Source organism: Buteo buteo, chromosome 2, assembly GCF_964188355.1.
Source record: "Buteo buteo chromosome 2, bButBut1.hap1.1, whole genome shotgun sequence".
Classification (NCBI taxonomy): domain Eukaryota; kingdom Metazoa; phylum Chordata; class Aves; order Accipitriformes; family Accipitridae; genus Buteo; species Buteo buteo.
This window is the reverse complement of record NC_134172.1, coordinates 56463158-56487985: the sequence shown is the minus strand read 5'-3', so window position 1 is coordinate 56487985 and position 24828 is coordinate 56463158. Positions and strand designations below refer to the sequence as shown.

The 24828-nt window shown below is 36.6% G+C and overlaps 1 protein-coding gene across 1 annotated transcript in view; it reads left to right on the top strand.

Annotated features, from left to right (window-relative positions):
• ULK4 (unc-51 like kinase 4) overlaps positions 1-24828 on the top strand; it is a 266896-nt gene that overhangs the window by 207951 nt on the left and 34117 nt on the right. The window contains exon 35 of the mRNA XM_075055583.1: positions 3104-3289. Coding sequence (XP_074911684.1) covers positions 3104-3289 — 186 coding nt within the window. The remainder of the gene's footprint in view (positions 1-3103; positions 3290-24828) is intronic.

The window sequence follows — 24828 nt, the reverse complement described above, 5'->3', positions numbered from 1 at the left end:
AGACCTATGCTGTTATTGTTTCACCCTGCAATTTTCCAGGACGAGAGCAACTTGCCCCCCAAACTCTAGATAACACTGAAGCTCAAAGGGTCTCTGGTGAAGCAGAGTAGCAGAAGAGCCTGAAGTACAACAGGGGATGAAGGACTTCATTGGCATTTGTGATTGAATAGGATGATGTCATGACTGGCAAGTACCATGAACTCTGGAGTGGTTCCACCACCTATACTGGTGGCTAGGTTTGGAGGATGGTTGCTGAAAGCTTGATATCCTGTGAAGAGTGAGCCTATCTGATGCCAAGACATTGGACCGAGAGTTTCAGGATCTTCCTTTCTCTTGTTGGGTGACAAAGAACAGCAGCAACAGTGATAAAAGGTTGGGCATGCCAGGAGGAGATAAGCAAAACCATTGGCCCTCTTCACCTAGAGCAAAATGTTCCACTGTCTTGCTTAACTGGGGACTTCTGCTGAAGACAGCCTACCTTGGGAATAACACTTATTTGCTTCCTTGAAAGCCACATACCCTCCTGTTGTCAGGAAGTACTGCCAAGGACATGGTGCTTTCTGTATTTCTTCATGTGAGGTTGCTGTAGGGGCAGTCCTCTACAGAAACTGACACCTTTCTGCTCCTCTGGAATTTAGTGAATATGTCAGAAAAAGACCTTGGGAACAGTCTTATTTCCAAGTATGGCTGTTGTGATTACTGATCATACATGGGATTTTGTGCTTATGGAGCCCAGGGAACTAGCCTCCACTGCAATGCCAGGGCAAGGACGTGTCTGTCCAAATGGTCACTGATTTTTTTATTTTGTATTTTTGGTTAGCCAACAAACAACGTTTGAAAATTGAATATAGTTCTTGTAGTGTGATCTTCTTCAGGGAGTGGTCGATATACCTGTCTATGCTAATCTAGTAAGAAGCTGTAAGTTGAAGTACTGCTTTTGAAAGGGATGAGAGAGAGATATGTTAAAGTAGTTTAATTCTTCCTTCTTTTATCTAATAGTCTGTTTTGGGTTTTTTTTCAGCGAAGGAAATACAAGTTGGCTCAAAGCCCCCAGTGAGATCACTGGCTTTTTTTTTTAACTTGATAAGGATTGAAGATATAAATGGAGCTATAAACTTGTTACTATTTATAGCTTTTCCTCCTTTTTAGCCTTGCTATTTATGTTGATGATGTTATTAGATAATTATGGATGTTGGAAAGGAAACAATCAAATAGGTGGCATTTAGATTGAAATGAAGAAAAACTGTACAGCAAAACTGTGGAAGAAATAGCTGCTGTGGTCTTGTCACTTGCATAGCATTAGGTCAAATAGAATGTGATATGTCTTGAGGCTATGTATTCAGAGCTTACATCTCAGTTCAGTCTGTTTTAAACAGCCAGCTCTATGAAACTAATGGAAAACAGGATTGTATTTGCATGCAGATCCCTGGGGAACTGCTGCTTGAATATCTGAGGAGTATGTGTCTGATGATATGTTCACAGATTGCTTTAAAGTAACTGTATGGGTTTTCCTTAAAATGAAAAAACTTGGGAAGTTCATACTGCAGGTTAAATAAGTAATCATTATTGAAATGGTTGGGCGTATTATATAAATGGTTGGACAGATAGTAAAAGCTGTTTCCTTTTTATTGCCAGAAAGGATAGTCTGTTAACTGTAATTTAATCTAGCTTCTTTGTATTTAAATAGTACTTTTGGAATTAAAAAACTGAGTAAGAGTGATGAGGTGTTTTTACACTTCTATACCTTATTGGTTAAGACCACCACTGGTATCTTTTGTTCAGTTCGTAGATTGTAAGGCGAGAAAAGGCTATTGTAATTGTTTAGTCTAGGTTCTTATATAACACAAGACATAGGACTTTCCTAAATTAATTCCTCATTGTAAAAAAGGGTTTTGTTATTTTTTAAGAAAAAAAATATTTTTGTGATTTATAAATTGCCTGTTATGGAGAATCTGTCTCAGTTCTAAGAAAGTTGTTTCAGTGGTTAATCGCTCTTATTAAAGAAAGAAAGAAAAAAGGAAATCAAAGTATTATCTTCCTTTTAATCTGAATTCCTTTATCTAAAGTTTTGAGCTATCATCTCTTACTGGTCCTTTTCCAGGTAAAGGAATTAACCTATCCTCAGCCTGCTTTTTCTCAGATGTAGCCAAGAGAATATGATCAAGTGCCCTTTAACCCTCCCTTTGATAAGCTATAGACGTTGAATTCCTTCAGTCCTTTCCTGTTATGTTTTCTAATCTGTCATCCTCTTGCCTGTTCCAAAGAAACCTCTATGATTTTTTTCACTAGCTTTCGTGAACTGTCTGCTCTAAAACTAGGCATTGCATTCCTGTTGTCATTCCAACAGTGCCAAATACAAGTATAATAGAATATCTCTACTCATGTTTTCAGATTGTACTTTCAAGAAAGATATAAATCATTTTGATAGTGGTGTCATACTATCAGAAGCTCATTTAAAGATGATTATTAGCCATGCCGCCAAATCTTTTCCATAATTTTGCTTCCCAGGAAAGAGTTTTTCCATCCCATTGATAGGGCCTGCTCCAGGGTCTGCTCTTCAAAGGAGTGCAGAAAAGCTGGAATTCAGGAAAAATATTTAAAATCTACAAAACGTACCTCCTAATGTGACTACTTAAAACCCATTAAATAGCTAGATAGCCTGTACTCTGCTTCAACCAGAAGCCATAGACTTTATTTAGAAATAATTAGATTAAGTTTTATGGTGTGCATTATGTAGAAGATTAGACATCATGGCTATAATGATACTTTCTTCTATTACTACTTCTATTTAAAGCAAAATATACTCTCTGAATAACAGAGTTGGGAGCAACATTTTCAGTGCTTTTATGATGTCGCTATAGATAGGCTATTTGATAGAATCATAGCAGAGACATTGTTATACTGCTGCTTAAGAACAGATATATTTTAATTATATTTTCATCACTTTATTAAGCTTAGTTTAATGGAATTTTGAGTCAATCAACTAGAAATTATTCTTTCCTGGCACAATGCAAATGTTAATACTCTTCCAAATCCCAAGTGATAGCATTTTTTCTGAAATTGGAATTTGATTTTTGTTTGTTCGGTTTTTGTTCATTTTTAGCTTCCCAGTGAAGATACTGAAATATTTGTGAGTGCCTCACAGTGCTTATCATTGCTCGTTCAGCTGTATGGAGGGAACGGTCAGGAGAGTATGTCTCCAGAAAACATGGACAGTTTTGCTGAAGTACTGAAGTCCAAAAAAGATACACAACAACTGAAGCTTTTGTTGAGAACTGTAAAGAGACTGGTGAGTCGGCTTCTAAACATTTTAAAAGTCCATGTATTTCTTTAGTATCATTGGATAAGTTTTTGGCTGGTCTTTTCCTCTTAAAGTAAAAAAGTATAAAAGAATTTTGAAAACAGAGTATGTGAAGTTAAATTTCATGTCTTTAAATTTCAGTTAATTTCTCTGGAGAAGATAGCCTTCTACACTTAAAACCTCTTACAAAATGATTGTTGAATTTCTCCTATTTCAGTTAACCATTCAGTTATTTAAATAACTCATGTTATTTATATATTTGTTTAGTACTTCAGCTTTATGAAGTATTGGAACAATATTCTTAATGCCTTCTGAAATAACTAACCTTATAGTGTTAAATAGCTGTTCAGAAACACAGTGCTTGATTTCACGGTAAATAAAATGCCATTTTGTACTTGAAACAGGTTTGTGCGTAGACTATTGACTCCTCATTCTCACCAAGCGATAGGGACCACTTCTGCTGGAGTGGTTGTACTGTAGAATGCCAATCAGTGGGAGTCGTGCAGGGACGTAGTCTGGTGATATTAATGACAGGTAGCAGTTTCAGTTCTGTCATGCTCCGACATGGTGGCATGAGAGCAGCATTATGTCTTTCAAGTAGCTTAGGTGGAAAACCTTCTGTATCAGTAACATTCTCTCGGATAATACGAAGTTTTTTATCTTTAAGCGTCTTGATAAGAAGTTTGCCTGCATTGTCACCTTGTGTTGGTTGATTGCTTCACCCTTTACTCTCCAAGAGCAAGAGGTTTCAATTAAAAGAGGGCAACTTTCCCAGTGTAAGAGGCAGAAGACACTTGAATTTTGCAAGTGCAGTGCTGTCTACTAGGGTAAGGCTATAATCAATGGCAGCAGGAGTTAAGAGGAAGTAACTCTTTTGTATAGCTCTCAGAGCTGTTCCTATCCTCTTTCTCCTGCCTACTGTATTTACATCACAGGAAAGTAAACACCATACCCTTTTTCCCAGTTATTCTCAGTCCTGTCTTTCCCTAAAAGAAGCACAAACACATAAAATTAAAATTGATATGATGTTTAAAATTCATAATTTTGCTCATTCTTGACATCATCTCAGGTTTCACTCCTTTATTTTCTCATGCTCTTCCTGAAAAGAGAATTCTAGCAAAGATTTTTTTAAAGACACTTCCTATTGATTTTGCTTGTACCTCTGCTTCTCTTTCTGTGTAACTGTTGTGCTGTGTAGAACTGGCTTTTGCTTCTCCCCAAAAGCAGTGAGAGAAAAGAGGCAACAGTGTGAGAAAAGGAAAGAGAAATGAGGCTGCAATATACATATCCAGCTTATTTAATTTTAGCATTAGCTACAGTCTTGTTTCCTTTCCCTCCATTTTGAAGACTACGGTTCAAAAGTTGACCCAGTGTGCAGGATATTTAACACAGAAACTTCTGTTGACTATCTTAAGAGAACAAAGCTATGCTATCACCTTTTGAATCTTGCAAGTTCCTGTACTTTTAGATCTCTCCTTCGTATACCAGTGATACTGGTACTTGTTATTTATAATATCAGGCATAGATTTTCTGTAATTATTTTAATGAGATCATAGGATTTCTTTTGAAAGCAGGGTTCATAGATAATTTGACAGATTATTTAATAAATCTTACATTATTTCTTGAAATCTTAAAAAGTCCTGTTCAAAGGAGATGATTATCTTGTCAAAATTGTCGTAATCACAAAAGACATTGAAATATAATCATATCTATTTAAGAAGGATTCAGCCCACATCAGCTGTTCATGCTGAATTTTGAAGCCAAGAGCAGTGTTTTTCTTTTTTTAATATCTGAGCAATATTATAATAGAGGGATCATTAAATGCACCAATTTCCGATCTTGCCAATCAGTGCTTGTACAGAGATCTTTCCAATCTGTGGTTACATTAACTTTGTTGTTACAGGCACAGGTATTGCTTACACAAGACAGGAATGTACAAAAAGAATTCAATGTGTTTATGCTATAGATTCCTTTATAGCATGTATTTCTGGAAATAAGGAAAAGGCATAGCAGTATGACTAGTTATTTTTGTCCAAGTGTTTCATATGACTCCAGTGAGCCAATGCAGACAGATGTCTTGATTTCAGTCTTCAGTTTAAGGCATGTCAGAGAATTGTTGATGTACAAGATGACCTTACCTTGATGAAGTGGAAACTTATATCTATGTCTTGTTTTAATTTAATAGTATTCATTCATTAAGTTTTATCTCCAGTGGGTGGAGGGGTTTTTTGGACAAAGTTGGAGGTTTGTTTTGAGTTTCTTTTTTTTAAATAGTCATTGTCAACTTTGACCAGCAAATTGACTGCAGGGCAATGTAAACTTCTTGCAACACTTTCGTCACTGTTTTTTGCCCTACAATTTTGTTGTATTCGTTTATTAAACAGAAATAAAGATATAGGCCAGACTGGGGGGGGCATCTTCGTACAGACTTATTAATGGAATCGCCATGAACAGCCCTTTTTACAGGCTTTATTTTGCTCTTAAAAGAAATCATTAGGAGTGAAAACCAGAAAAAATATGCTTTGAGCTAACTTTTGTAACTGTGTAAGGATCATTTAAAAGCTTTAAAGAGGCAGCATTAACTGTTGTCTTTCTGGTTTTTTATAATCACCTCTTAGCTTTCAAAGCTTTTGGCTCTGTCAAGCCCAGGTTAGCCAGTCTTTTTCAAGAATATTCTCTCACTGGCATTGATATAATGGACAGAACCTAAATAAAATTACTGAATCAAAGAAACAGGGTTTGGTTTGGGGCAGGAGTGGTGGTGGGTTTTTTCCCCTTCAGCCCTTTTATTAACTCTCTTGTTCTGGTTGTTTCATCTTGGGTTAGACAATACTGCTATTCAGATATTCTTCATCTTTTTTAGCAGCATTTGTGTAACCAATCAGTGACGTCAGGAGAGTGATCTTGTCCCATTTGGGGGTTCTGGAAGCTTCTACCACTCTTCATGGAAATCACTATCTTATCACTTCATCTATTCTGGGAAGATGTAGTGCATCTTATTACAGCCCATTAAATCATCTAGATTGAAGTATTTCTTTATGAAGTGGAAGAAATTTTCATTTGGGAAGCAAATAGTTCAATTTTTGCCTGCTTTACTGAGAAGTTTTTCATTTCTCTTTTTCCCCAGAGGAGAGAAATCTACCTGCCATCTCAATTTATCATCTAGTATGTAATGTAAAGGCAAGTGATTACCACCATAATTTTTATAGAGGTAGCCCATATCTTTCCACCGGACACATAATCACTGTGGGGTTACAGCTGGGTACTCACAAATAAAATGTTTCAGCTTTCAAATCAAGAGGAGACTCTTTTTTATTCCATCTACTAGTAAGGAAAAATTCCTCTGAGAAAAATGAGTAAGCGTCAGGCTTTAACAGGCAATTCTGCACTCACTGTGGAGAGTGAGCTTTTGTTCTGTGACTTTTACCTTAAGTACTTGTCAGAAAGTATATTTGAATTCTACCTAAATCACACTTTTTTCTTCTGATAGTCTTTCTAGAACCTCATTTTCACTACTTTGCTTATCATAACTGTCAAAAAGTTGTTTGTCCTTTATTTGTGATCAACCAAGACATTTAGGATGTCATCTGCATGTCATATACCCTGTGGGGATACATATAAGGATTTCTCAAATTGTATTAGGCTGCATAGTAAAGATGTTAAGGGTAGAATGACAATACTTGAGCTGTGGCAAAGGTCCATAACTTTCATTAATTTCATTGCAGGACTATTGAACGCTAATTTGCCTTCCCTGCCAGTTTGGGCCACAGCAGTGGCATCACTGTGTACCTGCGAGCAGATTTACTACCCTGTTTCCAATGAACCAAAGCCTGGGGAACCACTGGTCACTATGGCTGAAATACCATTCAAGTCATGTGTCCCTAAGGATTTCTGTCATGTAGATTAGTAACTATATCATCCTGAGTTTTATACAGAGATGTGCTGAGTTCATATCTCTTGAATTGACAGCTGTGTGTTTGTATATTAAAATATATGTATATATTTTTACTGTGATAGTTCCCAGATTAGGTCCTCATTATATTAATCATTGATCATCCATTATGGGGAAAGACATTTAGAGCTTGAAGAGTTATACAGTCCGAGTAGCACAAATGTTTGATTTAGGGTAGCAGTTCTGCAATCCGTCTGTAAGTCGAAATTCTTGCTGGAGATTTGCTCCTCAATAGATTCCCACAAGTACATCTACAGGGAGCTTCCCTCAAAGAAGGTGAAGCAAAATCCCAAGAGATATTCCGACAGCATCCCTTTTACGGCTTCAGCTCTGAGAATTCAGAGCCACAAGGAGGTGCTTGTGCAGCAATTCCCAACGGAGTCTCCTTTCCCGGAGTCTTACAAAGCTGTGGGAAGCTGTTGGCATATCTCCTGCTGCAAGAGCACAGCACTCAAATAGTCTCAATTAGCTGGAGAAAAACTTCTTATGCATCTTTCTCCTAATCTGAATCTTTTAAGTGTGCCTTTAATTAATTTCATTAATTACTAAGGTAATCCATAATAGTCCATTGCTCAAAGAAATAATTTTATAACAGAGATGCTTGTTAGACTGTGAATACAATACTCGCTTGTGGGTTGCTGACATGTATAGGTATACTCACTGTAAATGCACAGTTGTTATATGTGTTTTCCTTAAATTATGCATCTTTTTAAAATCAGGATGACTCTTACATGAACAATTTCTATCCTTCATTAGTGTTAATCTTTTATTTTCAAGTTCTTACCAAGCCTGCATCCATTTTTATTGACCATCTTTTGTTGGCTTCAGTCTAATAGAATAATGTCCTCAGGTAGGATGGAGCATTTCATTAGACACAAACAACTTAAGATCCCCCAAGAAGAAAAAGCTAATCAGCATTAAGATACATCATGCAGATCATAAACAGGATGGGTTTCTCAAAATGCTTTGAAGCAAATACACGGGAAGGATGACGTCTCTTCACCCTTGCCACCGTGTGGGGAAGCTCCCTCTGTTTGCACACTTGGACAGGCCTTTGGTTTAGGATTTGAATGCAGTTGGAGAGAGTCTCTGGAGATGAGAGATGGGGAGGCTTCCAGCACCCGCTGTTGCTTGCCAGCCTTCCGCCATGGCACTTCCAGGCCCTGCCATACCCTGGCAGATGGAAAGAAAGTGGGCTTGGGGGAATTGCCCCGTCCCCAGGGGCAAGGGGAGTGACTCTCCTCCTCCTCCTCCTCCACTTCCGGGTTTTAATCTAGTCACAAAGTAAGTTTTTAAGTATAGCCTTCTGAATTTTGCATATGGTGTGATCGAAATACAATCTAATGGCACTCCTTTTTATAAAAAAAGTTACAATGTCCCTGATGAATATTAAGTCAGCAGGGATATTTGTGAGTCAGAATTCCCGGGCCAGGCCGTTGCTGTTGGTCAAGAAGCAATATATTGAGTTTACAGTGAAGAGTTAAGAAAAACTGGCTTAAATTACTCAGAAGATGAATGCAGCTAATCACAACTACTCTAATACAATTTAAACAATTATTTAAATAGAGCTAGTATAGTGTAATTTAAAGAAATTCAGCATTTGGTGGGCATAGTGCTCCTGTGGCACAAGCTCTTTGCTGTACTTTGTTGTTTACCAAACAGAGAATTGAGCCAATATTGATTAATTTCCCTGAGTAATTTGGATATTTTTTTTTTAAATCTCACTAAGGCTGTATTTTGATCTTTGTGTTCAGTTTGTAATTTCATATGGGCTCTACCAAATTCTCATGGAAAGGAAATATTGTATTTTCATCATTTAGACCCTAATGGAAGATTTTTTTTTAAGCTTAGTAAAGCATTTTCAGTAGCACTAAGAAGGAAAACATTTAGTCAATGAAAGTGTAATTTTTGAATAGTCAAAACTTAATAATATTCCAATTTGTTATCAGACATTCTACAAGCAATACCAAGTCCTAAAATATGGATTTAGTTTATAATAAGAATAACACAGCTTTTCAAAAAGCACTTTTTTTAAAGTACTGTATGAAAATGTTATTTGTATGTCTGGTAGTACATACGATATCCAGATGTGAGAGGGATACTGTAGTTGATAATCATTTGAGATCCCATGGCATTCTTTATAGTAGTATACATGGTTAATTTTAACTTGACTCATTACATTCTGTGTATTGAAATCCCGGACACAAATTTTCACTGTATAGGTCTGATAAGAATTTTCATTTTTAATCTGAAATGTTTAGATACTGTTTCACCTTAGAGGCATGTTTATGCCCTGTGTGCCTGGCTTATGTAGCTTGTGAAGGGCTAAATTCAGGCTCATTTACACTTTGTGTAACTCATGGAGTGTTTTCAGGATGCTGAGTAGTAGTACAATATGTTAGCACTGTCCTTGACTTTCTCTTTCTTTGAGGTTTGCACTCTATGGTTTCTACTGGAAGAGAGGGAAGAGTATTTTGGTATTTAGATTTACAGGCTTGGTTACAGCACTGAAAGAATTTTAATACACCTTTTCTGTTTCTGATTACCCTTTCTTTTCATTTACCTCTTCGAATTTGACAATATCCTCCTTTCAATTGGCAAAAATTCTCAAACGCAGCATTCTGAAGTTATATACTGATGGGTTTTTTCCAGTGTCTATCCTTCTGTCTTACGAAATTAAACAGAACAAGTATCCATGGGTAAGTCTCAGTCACAGATATGTAGTCCCTGGAATTCTTATTTTCCCCTATCTTGTCGCTTTTGATCCTGTCCAGAGGTTCTGTGGCTGATATCAGATTGCAGAAAACTTTGCTATTTTTTGACCCAAAGCACTAGGTGGTACAGGAATGCTCTGCTTACTTCTTTTCATAGAAAAGGCAAATATTTAAATCTCTATAATATTGTCCAGGCTTATAGGATCACTTATTTCTGGCTGTGTCAGAAGCCTTTTCTGCTGTGTAAATTTTGTACTTCTCTGACTACACTTGCTGTAATTTACTTTGTTGGTGTAGTTCGTATCCCCGTGTACATATAACCGTAAACACAGTGTATTTTCTTTTTGTATGTGACTTCAGGTAGTCTTAACTCAAAGTGTCAAGAAATTCTTAACAAATGTGAGAATTAAAATTCTATTTTAATTGGATCTAAGCTGAGATTTGTTTTTTTTTAGCTGATCACTGGAGTCCACAAGCTTGTTCCGTTCAAAATACTAGGCTTCATATAACCTGTGGTAAAATCAGAACATTAAGTAGTGATATCTTAAGTCAGATGGTGAGGACTTTTTTATGCAATTAACTTACCATTTTGGGGGTTATATAGGAGTTTGTATAGCTTGGAAGCTTTCGATTAAGGAAATATTTACTGGAACTTCGAATTTTTTATGTGATTTAGGTCCCACCTTTTTGCAGCTAGTGATAGGTCTGGAATATCCATGGTTATCTTAATCCAGAGGTGCAGTTTTGTTTTACACATTTACACATCTGCAATGACTGATTTGCTGTCAGTGTTTTTACTGTAACTGTGAAGCTGTAACTGTGAAGCGCTTTCTCTGTATTGGAGAACATGCTATCCTTCATCTGGTATTTCCATCACATAGACAAAAACCTACTTTGCTAGCAAATCATATATTGAATTCTCCCACTCCCAACCCAGAAGTTAAAACAGAGGCCTATTTTAATGGCTTTCCTTCATTTTTCTTTAGTGTTTGTTTGATGCTGACAACTTTCTCATATATAGCTGGATGGCTCCTACTTTTGCTGCTTTCTGCTTTGTTCTAGTAGGTTTATGTTTAAAATTACTCACCTACCCTCATAAGCTACTGTCATGTTTAATGTTTGCAAAATATTTTATGGTCCTCAGATAAGGAGTAGTAAATATCAACAACAATTTCTTAAGAGGATCTATCAACACCAACTAAATAGGATTAAATTATTGAAAATAGTTTCTCAGCTTGAATGTTAATACCAGGTTGCACATATTTTCAGGTTCTGTAGCATTAATGGGAGCGTATGAGCAGTAGTTGCTGCTTTCATTATTGTTATAACTGAATTGCATTAGTGCCTGTAGACCGGGGTCTCATTGTGGTAAGCTCAATGCAAGCACAGTAAAAAGTCATTTCTTGCTCCAAAGAACAATCCAGCTTGTTTCCTGTATTCAAAATAAGATCAAGGAATTGCCTGAAAGTGACTCTCCCTAATAGGAAATAATTTCACACAAAGATGACCACCCTGGATAAAACAGATCCTTCGGCAATGTTCAGTTCTGTGCAAGCAGGAATGGGAATTTAGCTAGTCACTCCTGATTATTAACACAAAATTATCTTCATTTCATTCCAAATTTAAATTCTTATGGTCACAGGAGTATTTAAAAATCCATAGTCTTCATGTGAGGCCATTACCAGAAACTAAAAGACCTTTGAAAGATTTTCGTTGCCCATGTTAAAGATGAGATACAGGTACACATAGAAACCAGGTTTATTGTGACTTTTTGCAAAATCATATTGCAAACTCTTCAACAAAACCTCCCTTTTTTATTACATCTATTCTCTTAAACTCGGTCTCCTTGCTGACAAGTTTACTGAGGGTGAAATAGACAGTTACATTTCAGTGTGTAAGTAAAATTTTAACTACCATGTACCAGGAGTAAATCTAATGTAGGAATTAAGATTCCCTACTGGAAAGAAGTGGTCCTTCCTTTGTCTTCAAAATCACCTACTACTGGACAGTCAGAGTAAAAAGTCTTGACATACCCTCTTCATTAATCCTCGGTTCTCCCTTATTTTCCTTGCCAATGTTTCTATCTGTTGATTTTTGAATATGTTTCAATTTCTGCACTTTAATATGGCATCTGACAAACATTAGCTGTGTTTCACTTTGTCTAGATTCTTACCCTCTTCATCTTATAAGCCTGGCGTGCTGCTGACAAGCTGGTGTTTTCAAAAAATCTTGCTGTGAGCAAATCTGCAGGTCACACAGAGCTCGATTTAATAGCCAGTGTATGGCTGCAGATAAACAGGGTACATAGTTGAGTGCTTCAAGGGGTATATTGTAGAGGGAGACAGTCTGTGGCCCGCAAGCTGTGAGTATGCGGGACTCTGAGGCACATGGATTAGGCAAAGGAGACAAATAGACTGATAGGGCATTTCAGATATGGGTCTGTCAGATGGAAATTGTGAGTAAAAATATGACATAGATATGACGAAAGTATGCTGGTTGTGATGATGATACCAAGCAATATGACCATATGAAGCAAAAGAAAGGCAGTGTCTGAGGAGTTAGAGATTGTTGGAAAGAGCAAGGATTAAAATTATTTTAGAAGTACTGGTGATAACATATATACAGTGAAAGAAAACAAAACTTTTAAAGTTTTTCCCTGGATCTCTCATGCATCTAATGATTGGTTGAAGTATTCATTAACAATAAGTGCATACTTTTAAAGTTCCCCAACCCAACAAAGGGCCCATGCCCTGGCAATCATAACCATATCTGGGCTTTATGAACATGGTGCTGCACAATTTCAGATGACTCCGTGATTCATGTAAGTGGTCTGAAATAAGGTTATGTTTAAAAATAGCATTTGTGTGCATTGAGGTTAGGCTTTCAGTAGATTTCTACAGTAACCGACACCCCTCCCCAAGTTGAAACAGTGGCTCAATCTGGTGTCTTCAGTGATGAAACCTCCACGCTTTAAATTATGGAGACTCTACTAGTTAAACATTTATAAAATGCCCAGTGCTGTCACTTATTTAAACTATTAAAACATAATGGTTTTATATGAACATCATTATAAATTTATAACAAATGTAATTTGTGGTGATGCAGTGATCTATGGGCTGTGAATTACTGTCCTTAATTTCACACAGCAGATGCTTTCTCTGGGATTCAATGCCTAGTTGATGAGTTCATATGATGCAGCATAAGAATATCTCATAATTTGCATACCAGGTCTACTCTGCTTATACAGCTTGCTTTTTTAGACCATTCAAGGGGCATTTTAAGAGCAATGAAGTTGACATGCAATCCTCAGTCTTGTCAAAAGCAGATGATTACTTAAATCCTTTAGTATCAATAAAAGCGTACTTCTTCCAGAGATATGTAGTGTTCATTTAGAAATGGATCAACAGATGCATGTAATTTTATAGTCTCAGATAGCTCCAATGATTTAAAATTCATTTTTTAAGGAAATATGCTGGTGTACTAAATTGTGAGAGAACTGTTGTAGAGGATAACCCCAGTATACGTTGAAAAGTCAAAATGGTATGTTCCATAGTGCATAGTATTGTACCTTGTGGATGAAAATCTGATCTTTGTGCTGTAAATCCTTGTTAATTGCCATTAATAGACTTACTGCATATTAGAATAGCATCAGAAAAAGATAATTTATATCAAAACCTGCCGCTATCTGTGCTAAACAAAATGTGTGTATAAAAATCTGCCATGTATACATGACGTGAGATATGTATATGTGATGTGAGGTATGTATGCTAAACAGTGGAGTCCACCAGACTAAAAATTTAAACCAATTACATTATTTGTAACTGCAATTTACTATTGTCCCATTTTGTCACTGAAAAAAAGAAGAAAGAATCGAGGTAGAATACCTTGTGCTCATTCTGACTGAATGCTTCCTTTGTGGCTTTTCATGCAAGAGGCCAGTGGTTCCAGGGAAGCACTGGTGCAGGGCTCTCTGTGTGTCCCCCAGGCAGAAGTTTTCTCCGCAGTGGGCTGGGGGAGATGGAAAGGCAGGATTTCCCAAGGGAGCTAGGCCCAGTGCTGCTGGTCCTGAGTGCTGGAGCAAAAAAGCTCTGCAGAGCTTACTGGTAAAGCAGCATTTAGTCAGCCCTAAAATTTTAACTAAGACCCCTCAGTGAGTAGCTGTGTGTTACTTATTCTCATTAGAGCAGAAGTCTACACAAAGCAGATTAGTTAAAAACAAAAACAGGTTAATCTTCTACAGTCGAGCAATTCCCATGGAAATGAGTATATGAACACATCTTCATACTGCTACTTTTCTTCGAAGTACTACCAGTACTTAAATACTATAAAAGGTAATTTTTAGCATACGTGATAAAATAACAAGTTTACATAAAGCATAAAAGGATTTTTTGTTTAAAAAGATCAGGGCCCTCTTTTGTCATTTTAAACTGTTAGTACAGTTTATATATTTGCAATATAAAAGGGGGTATATTCACAAAATGGCACACAGTATTTATTTTCAAAGTCCATAATTATAAGATGGCTAAGAGTAATTTCTGCCCCATATATCAGTCAGTTATGTGTGGCCCTGGCTCTGCTAATATAGCAATATTTCTTTTGGTTTGGTGAGGAAAATTCTTATTGCTGAAAAGCAAATTACAGCTGTCATTGAAAGACTTAAATAATATGCCCTCAGGATTGCTCAAGTGGACTGTTGCTCCACTGAGGAGCTCTGATGACATCAGAGAGATGCTCATGCAATTTATTCATGTAATTGTAGTTCCAAGATGGAATATATATTACATTTTGAAGGTGATGTTCTTTAATAATGAATGATTTTATAGACTCTTCTAGTCTCTATATCACCTTCACCATTCTATTTGTTAGGATCCTTTTCTTGACATGTCTTATTCTACATTTCCACCCCTACCTACGTGTTTTTGCTTCTTCGCCCAGTCCCTAATCAGATGCTCCTGATTTTTTCTTGAAACTTACTTTTTTTCTTTTAAATTAAGCTGAAAGCTTTGTGGGAATTGATGTTGAAATCTGGAAGAGCGAGAATGTTAAAATGCCTACTCACATCTTACATTTTGACCACTGCAGGTTTCAACAAGATCCTCTTCCTCTTCTTGCAGCTTCATACTTCAATTTTGCATAACTATTTATGATCTCAAGAGTACATAATTACATTAGCATACTGTTATGTGCTTGTGTGTGTACACCTGTGGTGTGTTGACCCTGGCTGGACGCGAGGTGCCCACCAAAGCCGCTCTATCACTCCCCCTCCTCAGCTGGACAGAGGGGGAGAAAATATAACAAAAGGCTCGTGGGTCAAGATAAGGACAGTTTAATAAAGTGATAGCAGAGGTCGCGCGTGAAAGCAAAGAAAAACAAATGATGTTATTCTCTACTTCCCATCAGCAGATGATGTCTGGCCACTGCCTGGGAAGCAGGGCTTCAGTACGCGTAGTGGTTGCTCTGGAAGACAAAAATGCCCCCCTTCCGTCTCCCTTTACTTAGCTTTTATATCTGAGCTGACGTTATATGGTATGGAATATCTGTTTGGTTAGTTTAGGTCAGCTGTCCTAGTTATGTCCCCTCCCAAGATCTTGCTCTGCCCCAGCCTGCCATTGAGGGGGGGGCACAAATGTTGGAGAGACAGCCTTGATGCTGTGCCAGCACTGCTCAGCAGTAGCCAAAACACTGGTGTGCTATCAACACCTTTCTAGCTACTGATGCAGAGCACAGTGCTATGAGGGCTGCCATGGGGAGTGTTAACTCCATCTTAGCCAGACCCAATACAACACCTATTAGGCTTATATACTGTTCTGTAATCCTTTAAAATTTTCTCATTAAATTATAACTTCTCTTATTTTTTAACATTTCCATCTACATAATGGCAGAAAGTTTTTAAAAATGGCTAGGATTTGAAATACCTTAATTTTCCAAATTTAGTTACAGAGCTTCCAAAGGAAATCTAATTTCCTGAAAGTACTAATTACTTATTCCTGAATATCAGTCCTATAAAAAGTTTCTCTGATTTGGCATCCCAAACGCCAAAGCGGACCTGATGCCACACTTGCAGTACACAAAGTATGTATGTCTGGTCTAGGGGCCACCACATAATGCAAGCATCACCTTCGTGTCTTAAGTTGTACCTTTTGTACTAGTACAAATGATTTTGGACTGAACAAATGTTTCCTAATGCCAGCTGTAGAACAAAGGACAGAAGAGAAGGGAAACTTGTTGCCCATATTTAATTATATATCTCCAGGTGTAAGAAAGACCAGCCCTTAAATTCAGTGATGGTGCTGGAGTTGCACATTTTGGCTTTTGGTTCACCAGGACAACAATCCTGAAGAAAACTTCAGGGAAACAGGTTCTATATTTCTTACATAATTAATATATTGCTAGATCTAATGCTTGAAATATTGAGATGTCTTATGAGAGAGTTGTCACAGCTTTTATATGAAACTAGGAAAACCAAATAAAGAAAACTATAATATTTTCTGCCACTCAAATGACTTGCAAAGCTCATTATTTTCATATTATTTTCCTGACATTAATCTTTTCACTAAAAGCATGTGGTTGAAAATAGAGGGATAATTAGCATTAGCCCATTTATGAGAAATTGCTAGTGACAGAAGCTTATTTATTGTTGTATACAATTAAAATATGATGCGAACACATGAGAATTTACATTAAAACAAGATTCCAGCTTGTCAGCAGTTTCCTTTGTTCAGCTGTGTGTTTATTAGGCTACAGTTGCTCACCTACTTTTATATGACTTTGTAATAATAGTAGCAATGTCTTCATTATTGGAGATGTTTAAACCAGCTTGATTACACAATATGAAAATTAAAAATATATCTGATATAATCTTTGTTAAAGAACTAGATCTGGAAGTAAGATTATATACCAACAAAAAAAAAAAAAAAAAAAGACCTTCTTGTCTCATCTCTTTATTGTTTTGGGGGGGTGGTGGTTTTTTTTTTTTTTATTCCTTGCAGTAAGTGTTGTTTATGCATAGCACCTAAGGTGATTTATGCAAATCATTTTGCTGTTTTATTTGGACAACTTCAGTGCATCTACAAATAAACATTTGAGACCTGTCAGGAAAAAAAGGCACATGCATTTTTTTTTCCTAATTCTGTCATTATACAAAGTGATTTCTGCGGCATAATAGTTGGTCTTAGTTTATGTATTTACGGGTCTTTGGGACTCATAGTCCTGTTATTAAGAGGGTCAGCTTCTTTATGTTCCTTGGCATAAATAAACTAGGGGGGGAGGTCACAGTGAAATACCTGCACCCTTTTCTGGCTCCTGTAGCTGTATGGGCAGTATTTCAGAGCCTACAAAGAAGAAAGCAAAGGTTTCTTCTGTCAGTAGTGCCCTGCCGATACACAGCATCTGAAGGAAAACAAGGCAAGATTCAGGGCCCTTAGTTCTGTCTGGCCCAGAGGTGTGATCAAGCATAGAGGAGCCGTCAGCAAGTCCCAGTAAGAAGATGTAAAAGAAAGTTCTGGGAACCTTCCTGCAGCTTTCTAAACTGAAAGGTTTTGTGCTTTCGGGAGTAAAATAGGGCCATCATGTCTTCAGTGTGCCTAAGGGACGTATCAGCACTGTTAACTTGTGCTAAGATGGTTCATGTTGTTCTCCAAAACAGTCAGAGAAAATACTGATTCTATTAATTTCATGTATTTTTTTGCAGTCACTATGTGCAAGTCTAGCTATCGTGTGAACTTTCTGAGAAGATAGGTATCGACTTGCATAGCTTTCGTGCTGGCTGCATGTCTCTTCTAGCTGTCGTATTTCTGTCTAGAGGGTTGTATTTCTCATACTCAGCACTGTGCATAGATATAGAGTCATAGCCCATGACTTCGAACTGAATCTTAGTCTGGTTTTCTGGAGCAGAAGCAGGATGAATGAATGAACAAGGACTTTGGTTGCTATCAAAATTAAGACCTTAAGGATATGCTTCAGGTTCATTAATGTGAACAGAAAGAACTGTGCTTAAGTGGTTTCTTGTGACTTTCCTGATGGGAAGCAAAATTTCCTTTCTTCAGCTTGCTAGTGTCTGTAAAAAGGTCCTTTACATCCCCACCACCCTGCTTGTTACTTTTGCTACATCTGGAAAAGCAGCACTCTCTTACTTGTTTGGGAAGTGTTCAGATACTACTGGAGCTATGATAGTAGTCAGCCCAGCATGTACAGCAAAGGAATGCTTCCTGCTACCTTCAGTATATACTGTTTAAATTACTAGTATATTTTTTTGTTCAGGAGTTGATGAGGAAAGGGATAACTCTCTGCTTTCTGTTACTTCTGCTGTGATTTCCTTTGGAGAAAAGTTGCCAACGTACCATAAAGTCTCACTGCCCCCTATGAATGTTTAAATTCGTTTTAAATGCCAAGCAGCACTTAAAACTGTGGTCTAGATTCATCACTTCTGATTTTAACGGCACATTTCTGCTTTTTTTTTTTTTTAACCTAAATGAGTTATCATTGACATTGATTTAAATGGATTATGTTCTCATAAATTATTATTTCATATACATAAAATAATTTATGTAAGAATAGCTTGATGGTCTAATGCAAAAATTATGTCATTTCTAGTTAAGTAATTACAGGTGTCAATAATTTTCTAGAATTATACCACATAATACACAATCATCTCCTTATAGTACTTTCCTAATTCATCTCTAGTGTCAAAACCATTGGGCTGAATATGTGGGCAGAAACTCCTGAGTGACACTGTTTGCAGTTTGCCCTCTGATGGTGTTTTTACCTTTGCAGCTTTTGCTCAAATCTGGTTATTAATTTTAAAATGTGGAACGGCTCATAATGATCATTATACACTCCTCTGAAGTTACAGAGAAAAAAAGCCACAAATGTTTTGATGTTCTCACATTGGAAAACTGAGGTTTAAAAAAAACCCATAGTTTTAACACTGTAGAAATTGCTCACTAATGACAGTTTAATCATAGGGTTAAAACTGACTGTGATCTAAAGCAAAGAAGGAAGGAAGAAGGAAAAGAACAGATAGAACTATCACTATGCAAGAGCATCTGAGCTTAACCTTGGATAGCAGAATTAACTTGGGAGGGATTTTTGCTATCCCTTCAGAACATAGAAATGAGACAGGTATGATACTCAAAAAGTGCAGTTGCACCCTACAATTTTCAAAAGAAGAAAACCAACTAGATAGTGTCATTGAAACCCAGGGAGAATTAGACATAGTTCTTGAAAGCTTAAATTGTAAATAGCATTAATTAAAATGTGATCTACTATCTTTTACATCTCAGTTGAAGTAATATATTTTCTTTTATATTTTTATTCTATTACAGTGACTTATTTTCAAAATGTACCTCTGCTCTCAAATGTGGTTGATGTTGATTGGTGCGCTTGCACTCAAGTGCACTAGAAGTACAGATGAGAGAGCAAAGTGATATGGTTATGAGAAGTTTCATGCACATCTCCTAAGAAACTCAGCCTTTGGTTATGTGCATGTTTGCAGCATCACTGAAGAGGGAGTCTATGCAAACATTTTGGTTTGCATGTTTATTCTGGTTCACATCATTTCAATCCACTTGATTTCTTACTTTTTGGCCTGGATGAACAATCATATCAAAGCAAAAGTCAGATACTATCTTAAAATGTTTAGGTTTACTGAAGATGCAGGTAAGTAGACTTTAGTTCAAACTTGGGAACTGGTAACGGAACTCAAAGCCAATGTTTATTTTCTTACAGCTCTTGTAGAAACAACAATGAATATTGATAGAACATAATGCGTGTTAAATAAATCTTTTGTAGTGGCCATTTATAAAACAAATAGCGCTTCTCTTTACTGAAGCTCATGTCTATTAGGCAAACTGTTTTCATGCAAGTATGAAAAGTTTCAAGAAAGGACATCGATGGTTTTGTGACAGCTTATATTTTTAGCAGTTCACTTCCTTTTTAATTTTGAATAGCAGAATAGTAGTTGTAGTGCTGTAATCTGTACTTTAAAAATATTTAAGACAAAAAGTGTTCCCTTTAAATACCTAATATAGGTACCTTACTACTGAAGCTTTCAGCCTTGACTTAGCTGTAAAGCTGAACACATTTATGGAAAGAAAATATTCAGTGTACATGTTTGAATTTGGCAAGTCTGCCTTCCTAACTTAATGACCCTGATTTTTATGTATGTTTAACTAGCACTGATTTATTGATCAAAGAAAAAGACTGGGGAGGGAAAGGGATTAGGCCAAATGAAATATAATTGGAGGGAAAGAGTTTTAGCAGAAAAGAGAAAGTTTTAATCCTAAATTAAAATTTTGTTTCATATTTATATTTATTTTAAACATTTGTCCTTCATGAAATTCAGTCAAATTTTAAACAAAAACGTTGTTTAGAAACGATACGCGAAGATGCCTTGTACATAAGGTTAAGGTGCAAAAGACTGTTGGATGCTTTCAACTTGGTTCTCGGTTGGTTTTGTTTCATTAGTATTATTGTGGTTCTTATATCAAGGAGAACACACCTTACCGATTAATCTATGTTAATAATTAGGTGGATCTTCAATGACTTTCAAACTCCTTCCCCTATTTCTATCGTTAGTAAAAAAAAAAAAAAAGTCACTTATTTCTGTATGAACTTTTGGGGGCTTTAACTAGCAGATTCTAAGCAAAATGTGGTATTGTGTATGTGGTGATATTACTGCAAGTAGAAACTGTAGAGGTCATTGGGTTTCTGGCAGGATGAAATTTCCCTGTGGTATCATTTCTCCATTTATCAGAAAAACATCTCTGTAAAATATCTGTATTTAATGGAGTTAATCATTTGAAACCACCTGTCTGCCCCATTCAAGGTTATAAGCAGACTTGTTCATTCAGCTATTTCACCCTTTTGTAAATCAGCAAAGAAGATTTCTTCTTGCTTTTAAACATAAAATACCAAAGTATTTATCATAGCCTTAAACCTCTTCAAACTCCTACCCAAGTGCAGACTAATCCTAATAATAGATGGCGATCCACCGTTCGGTGTGGAGTGTGCTCAGCCTTCCTCTGGGACCACCAACTTGCACATGACATATTTCTGGGAGTAGCGACCTTTTAGAGCTGTCTGTGGCTCACAGCTGGCCTATTGTTACCACAGAGCTTTTTTCAGACTGATGCAGCTTGGGTATTTGCCTGATTAAATTCTAGAGGTATTGTCCTGAGTACCAGAAACTACGCATTATGACAAAATATTACATTTTCTTAGCTTTGAGGAAAGCGGTAGCAAAGGATCTTTTCTAGACTTGGTCAAGACAACTATTATGGGAATATGTGAGCCAGTTTTAGTCTTTGCCTGCAGACACAGAAAACTGTGAAAACAGCACATCCTTAGGACTAGTGGGATCAAATTGTGTGTATCAGCATCCCGTGGCTTGTTCACCATTTACACATGAGAATGCATGCCTTCAGTTGTGCAGCCTTTCCTTAGGCTTCCTATTATTGATAGAGACAGAGACCAGTACAATTCTGAATCTGACCACAGTCCTAAGAAAAGACTCTATCCAGATGTTTCGGTTTCTAATGCCTTAGTGATGGGCTGTCACTCAGGCAGAAGGAGGCAGCTTGATTAGTGTGTGGAGAAGACCGAAAACGATGACTGCCTGTTGATTCATCCTGTATTGCTTTTGGGTGACAAATGGAGTCTAATTCAAGATTTCAGATTTTTACCTGTAAGAATTCACATTGGGTAAGCCCCAAACCATCATTGTCTTCTGACCCATCCCAGTTTTATTCTTCTTTGTTAGAAGCAGCCAGTCTTGTCTGTTGAAAGCATGCTAATCTGAAAGGTTATTTTTGGTCTTGATAACTTTAAACTGCTCCATTTTCTGCTCAGAAAAATTGAAACTGATTTGGTTTCTCTTAATGTCTCTTCCAAGCATTTTTTACTTTATTCTTACCTTTAGAGCCTTGTGTTTTTCAAAAGCCACTGCCAATTTGAAGCAACAAAATAATTTAAAACTAAAGTTACATACTGAGGCTTCTGTCAATTGTTCTGATAATGTCAGAATATTTTACTCTGTCGGTTTTGGTTGTTTTAGCCAAGATGGCTAGTGATAGAATGGGAAATAAAATTCCTGATTCCTAATCCTGTAATGTGACCACAGAAGATAATGCTATATTAAAAGAAATTTAGAGCAATTTAGACGGGGGGGGGAGACATACAAGAAGGTGTTGAACTGGTGTATATAGAGTACTCTTTACAGATGCTGTTGGACAGCAAGTGTTCTCAATTCAATTATTGGAAGACTATTGGCATGCAAGGAGATGAAAGTTAGCAGGACTAAAATTTTGTGTATTTTCAATAGGAAATTATAAATAACCATTGAGGTCAAACACATATATTGATCCAAAGTACTATTATCTCAAGGAAATTGAAATAACATGGTTTCAATAAACCTGAAAAGGTCAGCAAATGTTTAACACAGTCCTCCATACTCTCTTCCAGTTGTACCATTTTTGGCATCTTTCTGCAGAACGGTATATGACTGTTACAGGGGACAGGTTTTAGTGTGTATTCTGATGGGATGAAGAGTTAAAAGCTATGAATGATGAATGATGATGATGATGATGATGAAGAGTTAAAAACCAGAAAAGACATTCATTGAATTGTATGCACTATGGAACAATAATGTTGTTATCTCTTACAAATAGATTTCATGCTGAGGTACCTTCATCTTAGTCTGACAATTGAGATGCAAACTAGAGATTAATTTGTATTTTGAGATGTTGTTGCATAAATGAGAAATTTGTTCATTTTTTTGGTAGCACAGCTCTGTTGTTCTTTTGTACTATTCACCACGTAACAATCTTCCAAGATACAGATGCAGCATGAAATGCAGCTTTCTTATTTATTTAAGCAGCTCCCACGTTTACTAGACTAAGAAGGGCTAAAGTCATGTCAATTGGCAAAGAGTTGGTGACACAGCAGAGCTGAACCGGTTTGTACAAGCTAAAAAGTTCTGTTGTGTTAGTCCAAAAATGTCAGAAGTGGGGAACTTCTACATCCTATTGAAGTTAGTAGACTTTGGGCTTGCTCACTGCCTTGCCTGATTAGGCCCACAAGCTCAGCATTCCTAATTTTCAGATATACAGACAAACTGCTACTTCGTAATAATGGGAGAAGGCTATGGCTGCATATATAAAGACAGGTTCTAGTAGAGTTTGCTGTATTTAGAACTCCATTGTGACTTTCCATATACCTCTCATTATTCTGTATCACAGGTTTGTAAACTGAAAATATACAGTAGGTCTAGAATAGTGTTTCAAATATAAAAGGCTTTTAACAGCTGTTGTGCTACTCTGGTTGATGATGGGAATTACAGAAGCTGAGCATTTTGATCAGTACATCTAAGTTGCACTTTAATAATGGAATACATGTAGGAATTAATAGTGGAGATGTGTTCAGAAGACCAATCTGAGCATTGTCCATATTGACTTGTGAGGCACCCTGGTATCCCCATGGAGAGAATACAACCACTTAGAGAGATGAGAAGGTTGCGACTGAGACCAGCTTACTGGTATATGCATGGGCTGAATCAAATATTGTCAGTACTTAATGAGTAATGCTTCTTCATTTGCACGTTGTTGTGTTTACAAACAGTGGTTAGTTCCATTTTTATTGGAAGTGTTATATTCTTATGCCCTTGTAAAAAAAAAAAAAAATTTTTCTAAATGAATTCCTCCTTCTGCCAATCCTTTCCACCCATGCACCCTGCATATGCACACAGTAATTTAGCATGACATTCAGAAAGAAAAAAACCACATTTACAATCAAGACATCAACTTATGTTTTAAAATTCAGATTATAGAAGTTCAGTGCCTGAATTTGCATAGAAAATGTCTGGTTTGCATAATAACTTGAAATCTGTTTTCCTTCTCTCATATTTGGTTTTAAACTCCATTTAATCATATTGCTTTCTGGAAGGCATTGAAGCATTAATACTTAATTCTGGTCAAAATATTTGGGTTGTGTATTTTCCATCCTCTTGGTTTGCAGTCGGATCTTTTGCAGGCCTTTGGGATCCAGAAGATTTTCCCCTGTTCTTCCTTTGTTTTACTGATAATTCAGGCCTTTCTGGTGGAGTTAATAATGGAGACTGGGAACTAAGTTTGAATCTCATCTGAGATTGCACTGAATACTTTCTGTAGACCAGTAAGCTAACTTTGGGATTTTTTTTTTTGACAGCTTATTTTGTCAGGATTTTTCCAGCCTGTCATAATAGTATCAAAAAATGTCCTTCTGTTCAGTCAGCAAGGACTTTGTATGTATGACACCCTGTAGCCAAACTGTACTCTTCTCAGAAACATATAATTTAAGATGTCAGGAAATTGTAGGTTAGTGTTTGTAAAAAATCAGGCACATTAAAGTAAATCTGACATGCCCCATTGATTCTTAGGATTTTCTTTCTCTCCGTAGATAATGCTTAGCTATGTAATTACTTTCTCTGGAGAAATAATTTATTTTCATTCCTTTCCTTTCAGTATTTTTTCTTAACTTAGTACTTCAGTGAACAATAATTTAAAAAGTTCAACAGTTCTGTAACTTCAGAAGTGAAATATTTGCATGTCTGTGAACAATCTAGTCCAAACACAATACTGCAGGCTTTCCTGCACCAATACAGATGTCAGAATGTGAGTTAAGGGAGGTAGTGCCTGCATCCAGATTTTCTTATTACAGAAAAGTATTACAAAACCAGAATGATACAAAGACCTGAGGATTTTAGTTACTCAGAAGGATTAGATCTGTGAGAACTCTATTCCTTAGGAAAGAGTAAACTAAGAGACTGTACTGATTTATTTTGAAACCTGAGAAGATGAGATAGGATGAGTTATAGGGTTATTTAAATA